This window comes from Antedon bifida, chromosome 6 (assembly GCF_963402885.1).
Source record: "Antedon bifida chromosome 6, ecAntBifi1.1, whole genome shotgun sequence".
Classification (NCBI taxonomy): domain Eukaryota; kingdom Metazoa; phylum Echinodermata; class Crinoidea; order Comatulida; family Antedonidae; genus Antedon; species Antedon bifida.
In genome coordinates this window covers 23,115,454-23,133,771 of record NC_136231.1, presented here as the reverse complement: position 1 = coordinate 23,133,771, position 18,318 = coordinate 23,115,454, and the positions used below count along the sequence as shown (strand labels likewise).

The window sequence follows — 18,318 nt, the reverse complement described above, 5'->3', positions numbered from 1 at the left end:
GTTAATGTTTGTTGTCGCTTAGCGTGAAGTCAGGTGGTTTCGGATAACCAATGGCAGAGAGGATTTATCTTATTGGGATTGGGGGCGCTGCATCTGGCAAATTCGCCATTGTTGTTTAGTGTGTGTTTCTTTTTTTAATTGGAAAGTGGTTGTTTTTTAATGAAATTCCTACATTTTCCGCACAAATGAGTAGATGTTATTAAACTTAAATTAAGGTTTTTATTGATTAAATAAAAATGTCCGATCAAGATAGTGATCAAAGTGAGTAATACTGTTATAGAATTATTGAAGTTTAGTAGGCTAGCTAGGCGGCTAGGCCTAGGCCTACTAGCTAGGGCCTAGCTAGGCCTCCTGTGAGTCCTATTCAAGCATACCTAGGCTAGGTAGTTTTGTGTACGTTGTCTATGATGGGTGTGCTTTTCTCTCTGCTGTTGACTTGCGTAGATGGTACTGCAGCAGTATGTAGGAACCAATGTATCGTGCCGATAGTAAACTTGATAGGCCTACTCACAGCAGAGCAGTCCGTGTATTTTTGTGGCACAAATATAATTAATTATAACATAACATAATAGTAAAAAAAGGAATCAATGCTGTGGATGATTCACAACAATCATTTATTAAATAAATTCAATATGTTAATAATGTCATGCTGCTTGCACACTAGGCCTAGTAGGGCCTGTCTGGCTGGTTCACTGGCTCTGAAATAATTTCATTTTGTTTATTTTATAGGTGGGGATGTGGTTCATCTGATGACAGACTTTCTAGCTCCTGTAGATGATGATTTTGCTGATGAAATTGACACTTCAATTGCACCTCCAGGCGAGCACAAAGGTACCTAACATTTAAAATTAAGTTCGGTTTGATTGATGAAATTTAATTTAACAAAATAGTTTTAGGCCGCAAACATTTTTGAAGGGCTTAGAAATTAAAAAAAATTCAATCTGCAGATTATTAATTTTTTTAATTTCTTATGCGACAATTGAATTTTACAGCGGCCATAACGACAGCACAATATATGTATGCAATTTTAGGTATAACTATATCCCACACATAAAATAATAGTGCAGCTACATTACACGAAAACATTTGTTTTTCCCAAACAGTTATAGTTAAAAAAACAATTAAACCCAAAGCAAAATCTAAAACTGGCAGCAAAACCAATAAAACTACAAAACCATCTCCTCCGAAAGATGTTGGGACAAACTCGCCAAAAGCTTCAACTGATGCGAAATCTGAGAAGAAAAATACTGGTTAGTTTTTAAACATATTTTGTTTAATTTGCATACAGTATTGGAATTAAGATTTTTAACTTTACGCTAAAATTAATTAAAAAAATAAACATATTTATTTATCATTTTAAACATTCTGATAACCAGTAAATATTGGGTTATTACAAAACAGTTTTAAACTGGATTATAAAATCCAGATTAAGGATGACCTCTCTCTCATAATCTCATTGAAATGAGAATGACAATTAAATTTTTCTTTCTCAATTTTTAAACAAAGCAAATGGAAAAGTAAGTACAAACACAAAAAAGAAGGTGGTTAAAAAGAAAGCACTGTCAGACCCAACTAAAAGTGAAGGTTCGCCCGCAAAGAAAAAAAAGGAAATGAACTCTGAATCCACTAACCAAGAGAATGCAGAGGAGAGTGTAGTTATTGAACAACCTGAAAAGAAAGAAAAAATCAAGTCGCCTAAGAAGAAAAGTTCCAAGAAATACAAAAGTGATGATGTTACAAAGGTTTGCTTTGATTTTGAATCCATTATTTCAGCTATTTCCTGGATTTTTGTTTATTTCAAATGAATGACTAATACAACAATAAATATAGCCCTGTTGACAAAGGAATGGGGTTTTCCAGAAAGCTAGGAAATTCTTTTGTGACTGTTTTACTTAAGCATATTTTATTTGTATCTCCCATTGTAATCCAGCCACTTGTAAGATATATATCATTATTTTATATACTTCCTGTATTATTTTTTTTAATGAAATCAAGTACCACTGTACTGTAGACCAAAGTGTTCCCTAACATTTATACTGTACATGTATACTGTACATGTATTTAAATGTCTCCATATAAATAAACATACTGAAACAATAATGTTACTTCCTCTTGAAGGATTAAGTCAATAATAATAATACAGATTAATAATTATGTTTTTAATAATTAGTTTGATAATATTTGTGATTTTTTTTTCTATATTTGCATTATCTTCTATGGCAGAAAAAAAAGATTATCATTGAAAAGGTAAATTTTATTCCTTAATATTATTATTGAATACTGTAGTATGCAAAGAAATATTTTGAAAAAAGTGGCAAAGCAAAAACATAAACAATATACATCTGTTTGTTTTATTGTGTACAGGAGCCAGAACCAGAAGTGATTGAAGTAGATGACCATGAACCAGGTTAGTACTATGTGGTTTAGAATACCTAGATTTCTGACATCTACTTTGAATGCTTCTTTAATACTAGGGATGATATAATATATATATATATATATATAAATCAAAGAGCTGCATAGGCATGTTAGATAGAAAAAATCCAAATCAAACAAGTTAAAACTGCCTCAATATAAATGTATTAACACAACATGTTTCGGGCATAGCCCATCATCAGGTGAAGAGAATTGTAACAAAGGATAACATATATCAGTCATAAAATTACATAACAAAACAATCAGCCAATCAAAGATGTCAACAAAATTTTTTTTTCCTGCTAGTCATTTTACTTTCCTTTTAGATTCATTGTTTTTTTTAAATTGTTCTGTTGATACAATTCTAAATAAAGCCTTGTCTACCCTATCATTTATGTCACAATAAAGTGTGATGTACCCATATATGGACATGATGATGTCATATCACTATCATATTTGGGCACATCACATTTTTTTTGTCAAACTAGTTTGATAGCGTAGACAGAGCTTAGGCAGTACAATGTCTTCCTAACAATATTCTTCCTTCTTGTAGAAGATGACGATGATGATGACGAAGATGGTCAAGAACATGAATTGGACGAGATAGCTTATGAAGAAAACGATTTACAAACATCGACCAGAGAAGAAGATGATGACAATCAGGATTATGATGGCTTCGACACTCGTAGCGAAGCTAGCTCAAGTGATCGTACCGAATCTTTAGAAAGTGACGAATCTGATGGACATCACGGTCATCGACGTAAACGTATCTCGCCTATTGTCTACGAGAATGATCGACGAAATAAGAATATAGAAGGTACGGAGCTTGTGGATTTACCGTACATAACTTTGTATTAATATAAAAATAACGCATAAGTCGTAGTACATTAGAGGGTATTTACTTGAAGGAGACGCATCCAGGTATGTCATTTTCGGCCTAGCTCGATCGATTATCTGCCATACGATTTACATGCAGAGTGCTGTTATGCTTTTTTGCTGCTGATGATAGTCAAAAAATAAAAAGTGCACACAAGAATCATTTCAGCACATCTGATTGGCTACATCCTTAATCCCATGTTATATTATACAGTGCATTCATCGACCAGAGTAATTGGCTTCCAATCTATTTTAAAATTATGATTGCAGCATGGTTTATTTTCAGTTTAAATTTGTTGTAATTCTAATATTTTCTTGTTTGTTTTTCAGATCAGCAATCAAAGTTAAAATATTTGTTTCGTGGTGCTCGCTATTTCTTAATCAAAAGTAACAATCATGAAAACGTTGCTCTGGCTAAAGCAAAAGTAATATTTTTTTTCTTTACTGATTCGTCTTTTATTTCTTTTTACTGTTTCTTAATTATAATTGAAATGTTAAATTTTAATGTAAATGAAATGTTTCATTAACTTTTAATGTAAATGAAATGTTTAATGATTAAAAGATTTAGAATAATATTTCTAAATATATATTCTTCTTGGACTTTAATAACCTACAACCTATAATAAATAATAAATGAAATTACATAACTTTTTTTTTTAGGGTGTATGGGCTACACCGCCCATCAATGAAAACAAGCTTGGTGATGCTTACATGTCCTGTCGTCACGTTGTGTTGGTATTCTCTGTGAAAGAAAGTGGTAAATTCCAAGGCTATGCACGTATGCGAACACCTCCTATGCGAGAAGGACCACTTGTAAATTGGGTTTTGCCTACAGGCTTGAGTCGCGCAGCTTTGGGAGGCACTTTTCAACTAGACTGGATCACAAGGTATATCATTTCTGTTAAGGCCCATTTACACAAGCACGATAACGATCGACGATAAATAGATAAACATGCATTTTTCTTACATAAAACAAAATAATTTAGAAAGGTTTTCGTTCTAGAATTATAGAATACTCATTTATGCTGTCTTTGATAAAAATAATAATAATAATAAAAATAATATTTTAAAAAATCCAATCAAATGACGTCATGATCAATAAAACAAAAACATTGTTGTATTGTTACGATATTATTGTTCTTACTAATCATGAAAATATCATTTTCATCAAAGAAAGCATAGATGGTTCCTAAATAGTTCTAGAATAAAAACTTTTCTTTTGTTTTATGTATGAACAATGCATATTTGTTTATTTATTATTTATCGTTATCGTCCTTGTGTAAATGGGCCTTTACAGTGTGTTAGAAATACATTTTCAGCAATAATTATTATTACCTGTCCCCATGTTCATTTTGAACAAATTTTTAAGAATACTAATTTTTCTCATCTTTGTTTAGGCAAGAAGTATCATTTACCAAAACTCAGCATTTATACAACCCATGGAATGACGCAAAGCCAGTAAAGATAGGCCGTGATGGTCAGGTAAATCTATCCTACATATAACAATACACCAACTAAAGTTCATGAACATAAAGGTTAATTGAAGATGAAGGGTTAAAGGTTGACTAATGAATGTTTATATTTAACGAGGTGGAGCTGAGTTAAATAGAACATTTGAATTGTTCCCATTCAACAAATTCAAAACATTAATTATTTGGTTTATAATAGCTACTGCTCCAAAGTAAACTTTTGTTTAATTAATCCGCTACTTCTATTTTTAATCAATGTGTGAGGCTAGGTCAATAAAAAAGGCATTGCTATGATTTTTACCATAGAATAGTTTATAAATAGCAAGTCGCCAGAATTGCATTGCAAACAATTCTAATACGTTTTTTTTTAAACTGCCATGTAATCAAAACCAAATAAACTTTTTTCTTATAATTTTTAACCATTTGGTTTGACAAAAAAAAAGCATAACATTGTTGCTTTCTGACAGGAAATTGAACCATGTGCTGGTGAAGAACTCTGCCGCTTGTTTCCAATGGATCCACACATTGACATTGTGGAGATTTTGCGCGATGCACGAAGACGGCGGCGAGATGAAGGTTCTCGTGGTGGCAGTGGTGGTGGCGGTCGAACTTCACGTGATTCAATGAGGTTAGACTACTTGTATGGATTTCATGGAATATATTTTTGTGGTTTGACATATTTCAGTTGTAGCATTTTGAATGTACACTGTCGCAGGGTATTGGACATCGGGGGATAATTACAGCTGGTTACTGAAACATTTTGAATGTTTTATTAATATAATATTGCGAATTCCTCGTATTTAAAATCCCATATGGTATCAGCCCTGAAATGGTTAACAAAAATAGTATTTATGTTTATTAAAAATTAGTTGCTGCAGAATTTGGATACAATTGTAAAAACAAGTTTAAAGGGGCAATACATTTATTTTTTATTAATAACTTAAAGGCTATCCTTTTCTAGAGTAACAAAACTTTTTTTGTTTTTTTTTTCTAAATTATCAATCCTTTGAGAGAATGAAGGGACTGTATCTATTTCTGCATGCATTCATTAGACAACTTTGTGTATTAATTATCATGTTTCATAAACCTTCCCCAGCCAAAATCGAGCTTCTACGGTCCTTCGTGCCGAAATGCTTGTTCAGGCGTGTTTTTGAGCCTCCTCCGGTTCCAACTTGTGCGCAATACCTCTAGTTGAGCTCGTGTGGAGATCAACATAGCTCCATTAACCGGAAAAGGAAAACCGTACTTCGCCCAATTTTCAAAAACCGGACTTCACCCAAATACAAAACCGGACTTCACCCAATTTCAAAACCGGACTTTACATAATTTACCAAGTGCATTATTTGTCACTATTCTGCATTTCCCTGTTGCTGTTGTTTATCTAACCCAGGTTTTTAACTAGCCAATACAAAAGGACTGCCAAATGCAAATATATTACTATCATCGTAAAGGTGGGAAGGTGGCATAGGTGGCGCTGTTTGACAGTCACACCAGTCGTGGATCAACTATACCCTTTTCCGGTGGTTTTATAAAAGAGATAGTAGAGGTAGTGAAGGACGTTGACATTTTTTTATTGGAAAATATGTTCATGAACTGTATGTGTTTTATGTGTATTACCATGGAGATCTCCAAAGTTGGCATCTGCCTCTATTTTCCATGCTGAACTGTTGTATATGCAAATTACATCATTATCTTTTTGAATATTCAAATCCTACTGCTCAAGCTATTCAACATCAGAAGTATCTCAATTGGACTATATTATTTGCATGTTTATAATTTATTCATTAAGCAGTAGGTGAATATTCAGATGATTGTAATGCATATTCATTAGATCTTTCTGGATGTGAACTTTATAAGTGTATTTGATCATCATGAAGAGACTTTGTGGTTAATATCGTGTCTGTGTGACTAGAAGTATCAACTTCACAAGCACAGCACCCACACAGGTGGTATACAAATGTTGGTTGAACAATATGCATAATACTCAATTGAGATTGAACATAAAATAAGTTGGTTGTACAACTTACAAGGGACTATCCCATTTATCAATTGAGGTAGAAGTTGCAAAAGTAACCAGGACTTTGTATGAACTATGATGTCTTTCTACATCCAGACATAATGGTATGTTCTATATTTCTAAAAACGAAACAGGAATGCTTGTAAGTCGGTGTGAATATCATTCATTTATGTAGATGAAGTCATTAAATCATCATCATAAAAATCATTTGAAGGCATCACACAAACATTCTTTTATCAAAATTAACTTGCACTCATAGCATACCACAACAAATAGAACACATTTTAAAACAAATATTCTATGTAACGATAACAGCATATACTTTTTACTTTCAATAATTACAATAATAATTTTAATATATATTATAACCGAATATTATTAAATACATTAAAACCTCTATTAAGGGGACACCCTAGGGACCCAATGAATAGGAGTTGCCATAGTGTTAAAACATATTTTCACTATTTGAAAGTGTTCTTCTGTTATATTAGAATACAAAAAGAAAAAGATAAAAAGATATTTTTTCATTTGTTTATAAAACACAACCAAAAATTGAAAATATTTCACAGTAAAATTGGCCTTGATATTTATTTTACTCTGGAAGTAAATTGAACTGAATTAACATCCTTGGCCGTAATTTATTTATAGCTTAACAATAAATAAATTACTGAAGAATGGTGACTACCAAATTAACCTAGATAATAAAATTAACATTTAAATGCTTAAGAAAGTACATGTTATAGCGGAAAGTAATGCGGTTATTTACCATTATCTCTGTTCGAAGAATAATTAGCTCCCACTAGAAAATCTGATGGCTACAGTATTTCCAAATGTGAGTTTTCTTATAAAATGATATGAAATATAAATTGTTAAAACTCTAAAATCAATATTCTTATTTTAATTAGAATGCTTTCATTATTTTAACATTTATCTTGTCTGTTGCCTTTTCAATTATTCTCAAAATTGTTTTTTTATTTACTTTTTATATATTTCTTTGCAATTGAAAGAATAAATGTAACTGTAAATTGAAGAACTATAAAATAAGTAATTTTTAATTCAATTACAGTACCTCATAACAATCTATGGATCCTGTGAAAGAAATTCCAGAATATTGTTTTATCATGATAACAAATAGAATATTTATTCTTACAGACGTAAAAAAGATAAGTTTTTATTATTAATAGTAGGATCAAACTGTTATTCCACTAAATCACAAAATTTGTTTTTACAAGCAACAACTATTTATAGCATTATGGTAAACGAAGTACTTTCAATCACATTAACTAACACTCAACAGTTTAATAAACCATCTCCACGCATTTAACTTTAATTAACGTATCTTGGAAAATAGCACTAATTGAAAGACAAACCAACTCCATATCAGCAACCATAAGTACATTATCTACTTTAACTGTTGGTTGATGGTGTTTTATTGACTAAATTGTACTTATTGTGTGATATTCACAACTGATTTTCCCGTTTTAGCAGGAATAAGAGCAAGTCGTGACTTTTACACCGGCCTCGATTATCCACAGTACTACGACCTTACAAACGTGTCGTCACCATGACACGCCGAATGAAAGAACATTATAATTTAATTTGAAATGAGATGAAAATCACTAAATGAGATTTCAATCGATTAAAATTTGAAATGTGAATTGGTAGATTCTCGTATTTAATCTATCCCTTTTTTGGCAAATTTTCTATAAAACCTTTCAAGATATTAGTAAGTGTTATGAGGATAATCCACGGTATTTAAGTCAGGATCTCTTTTTAATGCATCCTTCTTGCACATGTTTTACATAAGTGCAATATCTAATGAGTATTATTACCTGATAGGCCGCCCCGTCCAGATTATCACCGCATGAAGAGAAGCAGGCCTAGCTACGACAGACGAGATGGTTAGTCTTCCTTTTCTAATGTGCTTTACAATAAATACAAAGCCCTAAATTTTAATTTAAAAGAATTTTAATACGCTGTAAAAATGATTATAAATATTAAAGTAGGCTAGTATATTATTGAGCAGCCAAGTACTGACTTTACTTACACTATATCAGCTGCTGTAATGGTTACATTGGAAAATTGTTGGAATAGAAATATAACTATCTGTTTTTTATTACCACTGAAATCAAACTCAAACAATTGAAAAAATAACGACTGACTTAGAATATAGGTTTCAGACAAGTAAAGGTCACCACTATTCTACCTACCTATCCTACATTTTGTCATCCTTTAGGGATGGGTAATGATATTTATACCATTTGGCTTAAAGGGTGGCTCCAGGTTTAATATCTCTATTGTTTAAACCTTTGCAGTATTAGGATACCACTTCTGACAGCGGTAAATAGAATGAGCGTTTTAAACCTGTAGCAACCATTTAATATTGTTATGATTTAGACTACATAGTTACCTAAGTAGTATATTTATTGTAATAGTTTTTTTTTTTTTTTTTTTTTCAGACTATGAAAGACCGAAAAGAAGGTAAAATATCAATAATTTGACAGATTTTTTTAGAATGGATTACATTCTCCATTGTGTGATTCATTTTAATATTTCCTCTTGACGTTAGCCTGTGCCATGTTATTCACATCTGTGTTTTAAAATGCTTTTATCAAATAAGCAATTTTACTGTTCGTGCACCTGCCAGTTGCAGGAGACCGGAATACCCACAAACCGTATTTTTCTTGTGTTATCTCAGTTCTACATTTCTATCACAATATTTGCCTTTAGTAAAACTACTTGACAATAGTGTCCTACGCCTAATAGCATTCGTGCAGGTGTCTGGATGTTAATTATAATGATCTTCCATTATGTATAGGGCATAATTAAATTAGTGGCTTAATATCAGTCGATACCAAACGTAATAAATCATACATTTTTTATCCTTTTTCTTATGTGATTTTCCAGATTATTAAACTTTCAGTGAACTGTCATTTAAACCCTTCTAATGACCTAGATATTAATATTCTTATATTCACTCATTATTAAAACTGTTTTTTGGTTGTTGTGTTTTTCAGACCACCTCCATACAGTAATGGACCTCCACGTGACTTGATGAGTGGTGGGGTAAATATTGATTTATATTAATCATACTGATAATAATTCTTTATAGTGAATTCTAACTGTAGCAGTATTGTAATCTTGAAGAGTATAATAAAGTTTTTTTAGATGGGTACAGTGGGACAGCCACCTAGCCTAAAATAAATTCACGATGCTATTCACTTTTTTAAATGCTGCCATCTACTTGTTGTTAAGATGAATAATGGACAGATATAGACTTGCCTGAATATGTCCTCTCAACTAAAGCTCTCCACCAAGTCTAGAGCTCTTCATCCAGCTGTAAAGATCTTTCCGCCAATCTAGAGCTCTTTCCCCAGTCTAGTGCTCTTCACCCCAGTTTAGAGCTCTGCCCCCTCCCCCCCCCCCCCCTCAGTTTAGAGCCCTAAAGACCTTTTGCCTAGCATAAAGCTCTTCAGCCCAACATTTCTGTGGTGAAAAGCTTTTTTCTGCCCTAAATCTTTTTCCCCAGACTTGACCTCTTCTTCATACAGTGCTAAAGGTCATGTTAAGGTCGTTTGATTCATAAATGCCCAATCTCTAGGTACTCTTCAATTTTACCAGCCATCATTAAGTTTTGTCGCCAACCCTTGAATTATAATTATTAAACAATCATCTCAATCATACACAATTACAATTTGCATTTAATTAAAAGCTTCATGATTTAAATTCACATCTAAGTATATCTTAGACATTATGCTTTGTACGTGACTTCAACATTTGATTCTAGATATAGAAAGGGTAAATTAATTTAGTAAAACATTTGAGTTGTATATAATAAAATATAAATGGCACAGAAGAAATTGTAAACCACCTAGTGATATACTGAAACTTAATTAATTTTGTATAATATAGAGTCACTATCCAATGGGATTTGAACCGTAACCTGAAATCCCTAGTGGTCTAATGGTTGGATGTCTCAAAATTCTGGGTTCATGTCTCAGGATGGCTCGTTCTCATTCTGATCAGACTTCCTCATCATACCTTTATAAATTAATTTAATTCGTTGTGTGGTTTAGGCTGTCCCCTATGCCGTTCAAATTTATATCATTAACTTTTTAAGTCTCACATTATTTACTTTCATGTTACAGCAGTTGTTGCTATTATAATTTTTTTTAAATCCCATTATAAATTATAAATATCTATATTCTTGAAAGTCATTTATTTATTTCATACTTTGTCTAAATGTTTAATTAGACTGACTTTACTTGGATCCTTTTTCCATGTGTTTGCAATATAAAGCGCAACATGCGAGAGGTAATCCCATCAGTATCTTAAAAACGTGATTAATTGTGGCCTTGGGTATTATAGTAACATGTATATAGTTGCACACCTCATTATCTCTGCCTATATTATTACAAACTCCTTAATGACATTTTATTATTATTTTTTAGAGCTACTCGGATTATTTACGTGATTTTCACCAATCAAGGCATCCCCTTCCTATGTCCATTCCTGCATATGGACCGCCACATCCTGTAAGTTCAACAGTAACATAATGTAATGTGTTTTGAAATAAAGTTTAAACTGAATGATAATAACAATTATTCATACAATCATACAGTGTAGTTTCAAATATTGATTTTCTGTTAAAGAAACAGAATGAACTTTATGTTGCTAATTAATACACTGTGTTACAGTTTATTGTGAACATTGTATAACAAATAATTATACTGCAATCTTTAGTTTTAATAATAACAATAATTTGTTAACATTTTCTTGTTGAATATGCAATTTGAATGTTGCGTAATAGTTATTCACTTTGACCAAAATTTGGATTTAAAAAAAAACATTTACCTGACAAAAACTGTAATTTAAAGAAAACAATAGTCAATTTAGCTGCCAGCTAGCCGATTTTGCTTTGATTTAACCATTTATTTTGTCTTTTTATGCATGAAAACATTATTTATATTATTGTTTTTGCTATGAAAGTGATTTAATTAATCTTTATTTTTCATGTTTTTGGGTCGACAATACATCTTTAAAGTTTGATTACAGTAGAACCCTTATTAAGGGACACCTTTGGGATCCAACAAATTTTCTCACTTTAATAGTGGCCACCTCACCATTTTCATTCATTTCAAGGATAAGTGTCCATTTAATAGAGGTTTCACTGAATAGGTGAACTACTATAAGCTCTACTCTGACGTAATTTGTACTTTATACTAAGTACATTTGAGAATACTTGCGAAAAAATTTGCAAGTAGTTCTCGGGTGGGACTCGAACCCACGACCTCCAGATCACTAGCCTGGCGTTCATACCTCTAGACCACCGAGCTCCCTGACGCAAAAACTACAATTACAATACTATAAGCTCCATATACATTTCAACAACATTTCTAGCTTTGTTCAATTCAAGTTTTTGAAAATGCTTTCTTTTAATGAATCTTTTTTTCTTTAGAATTCCTACCCTCCAGGACCAATGGGCCCACCCCCACCTCACTATTCAATGGATAGATCACTTCCTCCATTAACAATGAGAGACCAGATGCGAGATTTTCCACCACCACCCATGTCCCGTCGTGATCGTGACAGAGATCGAGACAGACATCGGGAACGAGAAAGGGACAGAGATAGAGATCACGGTCGAAGAGAACACAGACGTGGGAAGGATCGTCGATCAGTAAGTTTTAAAACATTCATGTTCCTTATTTTCCTTCTTTCACTAATTTTCATCATCAATACAAGATGTTTAAAGCACTTTGACAAGATGTGTTTTTTTTATGAATGCTATTCAAATGCTTTTTTTTTTATTAATATTCATTTTTCATGTTTTTGGGGGACAATATATCTTTAAACTATTGTAAAATAAAATTATAATTATATGATGAGATTTTTTGTTGTTGTCTTGAATAGAAACACACAAAATAAAAATCTGTGATGTTTTTTCTTTACTACGTATATTTTGACAGTAACCAACCTAACTTACAACTATATTTAACACCATTTTGCTTTGTATAAATTGAGTAACAACTATTTAATAGTTGTTACTCAATTTGTTTCTTTAATTTCACACATTGTAAGATGAATGCTCTTTTCTGCCACCATCAATATAAGTTAGTTATAAGTTCTACACCTGAAAAGAACCAGTCCATTCTGTATTGTTAGGAATCAACCATTTCATGAGTGGCGTAATTGGACATATATCTGATGTGTAGATTTGTAGAGACAGTCAAAAACAATAAAAGGCTGAAACAGTATTTATTTACATTACCTTGGTGTTTTTCTATTTTGAGACAAATAAACAAATAGATTTTAACATTTTGTGTGGTATGTTGGTTAAAAAGATGGTGTAAATTATGTATGATTTTCATAATGCTTAAATTGAAAGTGTTCCAGTGGCTTGTTTTTAATGAAAATTTTGCATAATAATAGAACAATAGTTAATTTACGAAGGTGTGAAGTTTCATTTAAATAAAACAATTAGAATACCCGTTTGCTAAGGCATAAATTTAAACACCCTGTTTATTTTTTTGTATTTGTCATTTCCTGTTGCTTACCTTTAAAAGCTTTTTTCTCAAAACACTGATTGTAACAACCAAAACTTTAGACTGAGATATCTCTGGAAGTAGACATGTTATCAGGATATTTTTTCAGCATTTTAAATCTTGGATTATGTAGTTTCAGTATTTGTGAAAATCTTAAATTTGAAAATTTCCGACTTATGTCCGATTTCCCTTGCATATGCCACAATTACATATTATTTTATGTTCTTAAACAATAAAGCTACTCTTTGCCAATTATTTGTCAATTATAAAGATTGAAGTACTGTATTAAACTCCTATTGTACTCCTATTCAAGGGACAGTCCTATTTAGGGGACACTTGTTTGTTCACATCAAAGATGTCATCAGAAATCTTAATGTTGGTTTTAGACTAACAACTATTAGAATTAATTGCAGAATTACCACTTTAAAGTGTATTGCCTTAATATAAATAAGAATCCGATTAAATTTCAAATATTGCTTTTAAGTAATATTAAAGTATGTATTATTTGACTACTTGGGCATGTAAAAGAAATAAATCATGGACATTTTCTTTTTTATTAGCATTAAACAATCATTTTCTTGGTTTATAGGTAATGCATATTTTCAATAAATGTCGAAGCTTATTTTTGTTTTAAAAAGTCAAAGATTCATCGTTAAATGTCAAGCAATTACGCGCCAGCCCATGGCATGGAATATAGGTTAATTTTATTGTTAAGGTATTCATAATAATATAATATTGAAATTCTTACATTTTTTTCTAATTGATTTGTTGAGGTATACAAACATACAAAATGCAGAACAATTACTTTGAAAATAGTACATTACATTGATAAATTAAGCTTTAGCAAAAAACCATAAAATGAAAGCACACAGCAATGAATGTAATGTACTGTAGAAACCTTGCCTTTGGAAACCTATTAAGGGGACACCCCTATTAAGGGGACACCCCTATTAAGGGGACACCCCTATAAAAGGGACACTTTGTTAGGATTGAATGTGTCCCCTTAATAGGTGTTTTACTGTAAGAAAACATTTTAAAATATGTGGGTTGATTTAATATTTGTGTTCAGTCATTCAGTCAAAAAATCAAATAAAATATATCAATAGAAGGGAAAAAAATGATATAACTATTAACAATTTTAAAATGTTCATTATTTTAGTTATAATTATAACTATATTTATAAATAATTTATATTTAAATATATTTGTTACTATGTTTTTGTTATTTATTAAAACAAACTATACTTAAATAAATACATTTATATAAAAAAGGGTTATTACCTTGCATATCTCAAGAAAACAAAGTTATGCAAGCACCAAAAAAAATGTTCATTGATTAATTTGAATAGATAGAAGGTATAACATCTGCCTGTCTTACATTTATTTTCTTCCGCTATTACTATCTTTATACAGTAATAACTCTACTATTATTTTTATCTCTGCTACTGTATAAAAAAGTTTTCAAAGCTCTTCAATTCATTCAATTAATTTGTTAAAATTGGATTCTTTGAAAGTGTCAAGATAGAGAGATTTTAAATTAAGCATTAATAGTTTCATTGATTTTCAAGGAGCTGTTTTCTGATAAGAGATGAAGAATGATTTTAAATTGTTTAATCAATTTCTTTTAATTAATAATAATTTCTGATGATGGGGCAGATTGAATGGTTCTTTCCAGAAATAGAGTAGTCAAATTGATTTAGAGTATGTCAGTGAATTTATATTAAAGATGTTTCAGATAAAGTAATTAAATTGAAAATTCGAAATAAGTGCAGAATGAGCAATTCTGGATATAAATTAATTTGTCAAGGTGTTAGAGCTTACCTTTCCTACCATTTATCTGCTTCTGTCTTATATGTAATTGATTTTCAATTTGTTATAACAGTAATCGCAATGAATGCAATATGTGTAACAGTAAAAACCCATCCACTTAATCACCTCTATTCAAGGGACATTTTTCCCAGCAACAAAGTGTTTCAACACTATTGCAAACCCCTATTCAAGGACACCCCTATTAAGGGGACATTTATAGAAAAATGAACAAAGTTTTTCACTATGAACAATCAACTATGACATTCTTATTAAAGGGAAATTTTATTGAGTATTGAAGGTATCCCCTTATTAAGGGGTCTACTGTATGACATTTTAAAATCCATAGGTTTATCCATTAAAACCATTGATTGCATGTATGCTAATGTAAACACAACATTTTAATTAAAGTTCTCGGTAATACAAGAGAAATCTTTAATTGAAGAAGTAACTATGTAGTATCAAGAAGGATTTCATGAGATGGTTTGAAATGGCAGCCTCTGAAAATGGCTGCCTCTCAAAATGGCTGCCTCTCAAAATGGCTGCCTATCAAAATGGCAGCCTCTCAAAATGGCAGCCTCTCAAAATGGCAGCCTCTCAAAATGGCTGCCTCTCAAAATGGCAGCCTCTCAAAATGGCTGCCTATCAAAATGGCTGCCTATCAAAATGGCAGCCTATCAAAATGGCTGCCTCTCAAAATGGCTGCCTCTCAAAATGGCTGCCTCTCAAAATGGCTGCCTCTCAAAGTGGCAATAACATGTTCACAAGGCCATCAAGCCTCAACCCCCAAATCTTGCAATTTAATACTGTAATATCAAGCATGCAGGAAATGATGCCGCTCTTATATTACATATCTTATTTCACATAGCTTTAACTCTTTTAAACTATAATAACACTGTAATTTTCTTTTTAAAAGAAACTAAATATGTCTGTAATTATGTCAAAATCGTGTAGTTTGTATCAAATCACCATTCATTTAATTAATTACTATTAATTTCCACAAAAAGTGATAAAATAGTAATACTGTACTGTATTTTGTTTTTGTTTTTTAGGGTTATGATAGGGTACACACTTCCGATGACTATGTAAGGCGCAATCAAAGTTCTCGAAGCGGCAGACGTAGTCGCAGCCCACTATCGCCCCCACGCAGCCGAGGCCATCGAAGGAGATAGAAGTTGTACCATACAATTCATACAATCTTCAGTTATTGTATTTTGTTGTTCGTAGTATCTTAGCATAGAATTGTTTTATACTGATATTGTATTCAAAATTACATTTTTTTTTTATTTTAAACTGCTTTTAAATGTTTTTATGTGCCTGGAGAAAAATCAAGTGTTTGATTAGTATATTTTTTCCATGAGTATACAATTTTTAAAATAAATGTCTAGCTTTTTTATAGATAGAAGATAAAACTGTTTAGTTGAGTATTCAAAATTGTTCTTTGTGGTTTAATGATCGCAAAATTGTCCTCGACTGTATTATAATTGACTAATAATTCTCTCTCTAAAAATTAGTTTGCAAAAAAAACCTTTTCACTGTATATTTATATAGCTATACCACGTTTCATTGGACAGTTACTGTGGTCTTTGTATTTTTAATTCAATCAAAATACGGTTAAAAATGGCATTGTAAAAACTTGCAAGAAGTACAAGGTTATGTCATAAATGCTTATTCAATTATGTGGTGTAAATTTCAATATCATCGATATGTTCTTGAAGTGAGTCAATACAACTTTGCAATGTTGTATGAGGTTTCAGGCCTACACAATGGTGAATGTTTTTGGCAGTGGCGAGTTGTCATACATGCCTATAGAATGGTTTGACAACAGGCCTAGAATGGTTTGACATACAGGCCTAGAATGGTGAATGCTTAATGTCATGCAGGGTACAGTAGTTTATGTAATATACAGAACATAATGTTTTGAACTGTGTTACTAGCTATAAATGTTTTTAAATTCCACAAAATAAAATGTGAACCATATATTTGAAACTTGTATTCCTTTTTCTTTTGTATTTTGTTTTGTTCAATAATCGTGTGTTTGTACCCCTTTCACCACCATGATTAGTCAACAGAGAAACATCGGTGTGTATCCAGAGCGCTAGTAACATTCACATTGACTAGAAACTATGGAAAAACCTCTTTCACATACCAGTTTTCCAATACAAAAGCAACTATTTTAATTACAATTAATTAAGGGTGACCTTCTGGCCCTCAAGCCTGGCGCACCCTATAGCTATCGGCTGAGCCAATTGGCGAATAACACTTTGCTCACTGTGTGCGCTGAACAATTTGTAAGAAATCGGGCTAACAGCTCACTAAAAAATTCCACTATGCATGTTCTAATTTTGTATATGTCAGCGTGCGCCATATAGCGTGGTAAGTCATTTTCCAATCAGAAACTTGCATACTGAAGGCGTCTAGTATGCGTCCAATAGAACGCGATTGCAGTTTGCGGCAACTTTTTTAATGAGAAAAGTGGCTCAGTCGATAGCTATAGTGTGCCCCGGGCTTAAACAACGACGCTATTAGTACTGTCCTCGGTGCATATTCGGAACCGTTCAACCTTTGTGTTTTCAACTCCGTAGTTTCCCTTTTAATTCATACCAAACAAAACGCTTTTGTTGACATACTGGTGTGTATAAACACCGGAATGTTACTAGGGAGGATGTGAAAGGATTATACAAAGTACAGTACATGAATTTAAGCCTTGTCTACACTATCAAAATTTATTTGTCAAAAAAGTTTGGTGTATGGTAGTGCTATGCTTAAATATGGTAGTGATATGACATCATCATGTCCATGGACACATCACATTTTTTTGACACATAAAGTTTGATAGTGTAGACAAGGCTTAATGCAAAGGAGAAAAACTCAGTCTCATACTGAAATTATAAGGTGATATTTATTTAATAGTCTTTCAGAACAATCCGTTAATATAATTTGTATATTACTATATAGTAAATAAATATGTGATTTTAAAAATATAAAGATATACCAAAGTTTAATGAGGTCAGTGAAAAATCAACCATGTTGGCTAATGTGCTTCAAATTAGTAGGTTACAGAGTGTTTTTATGTAAAAACATACAATTACAATTCTATACAGCACCTTTTGCATACAAAGCACTCATTTACCACTCAACGTGTACAAATAAAACACATTAACGATAAACAAAGTGACTTTTTCAAAATG

General features: G+C 31.8%; 1 protein-coding gene and 1 non-coding gene across 3 annotated transcripts; one reads left to right on the top strand and one right to left on the bottom strand.

Annotated features, from left to right (window-relative positions):
• The first annotated feature begins 95 nt into the window (after positions 1 to 95).
• LOC144844294 (uncharacterized) lies at positions 96 to 17,116 on the top strand. 2 transcript variants are annotated; one of them, XM_078701137.1, is made up of 17 exons: positions 96 to 261; positions 730 to 831; positions 1,104 to 1,250; positions 1,507 to 1,742; positions 2,224 to 2,247; positions 2,365 to 2,407; positions 2,972 to 3,232; positions 3,622 to 3,716; positions 3,952 to 4,178; positions 4,689 to 4,773; positions 5,228 to 5,388; positions 8,617 to 8,678; positions 9,237 to 9,258; positions 9,795 to 9,843; positions 11,229 to 11,312; positions 12,236 to 12,457; positions 16,180 to 17,116. In XM_078701137.1, the coding sequence occupies exons 1-17, from the start codon at positions 237 to 239 to the stop codon at positions 16,297 to 16,299; spliced, it is 1,965 nt and encodes a 654-aa protein (XP_078557263.1). In that variant the 5' UTR covers positions 96 to 236; the 3' UTR covers positions 16,300 to 17,116. The 2 variants fall into 2 exon arrangements, with proteins under 2 accessions (XP_078557263.1, XP_078557262.1); XM_078701136.1 differs by having other exon boundaries at positions 2,969 to 3,232.
• Trnat-agu (transfer RNA threonine (anticodon AGU)) lies at positions 12,039 to 12,113 on the bottom strand. The gene has a single exon. It is a non-coding gene; the product is annotated as a tRNA-Thr (tRNA).
• Positions 17,117 to 18,318: the final 1,202 nt, after the last annotated feature.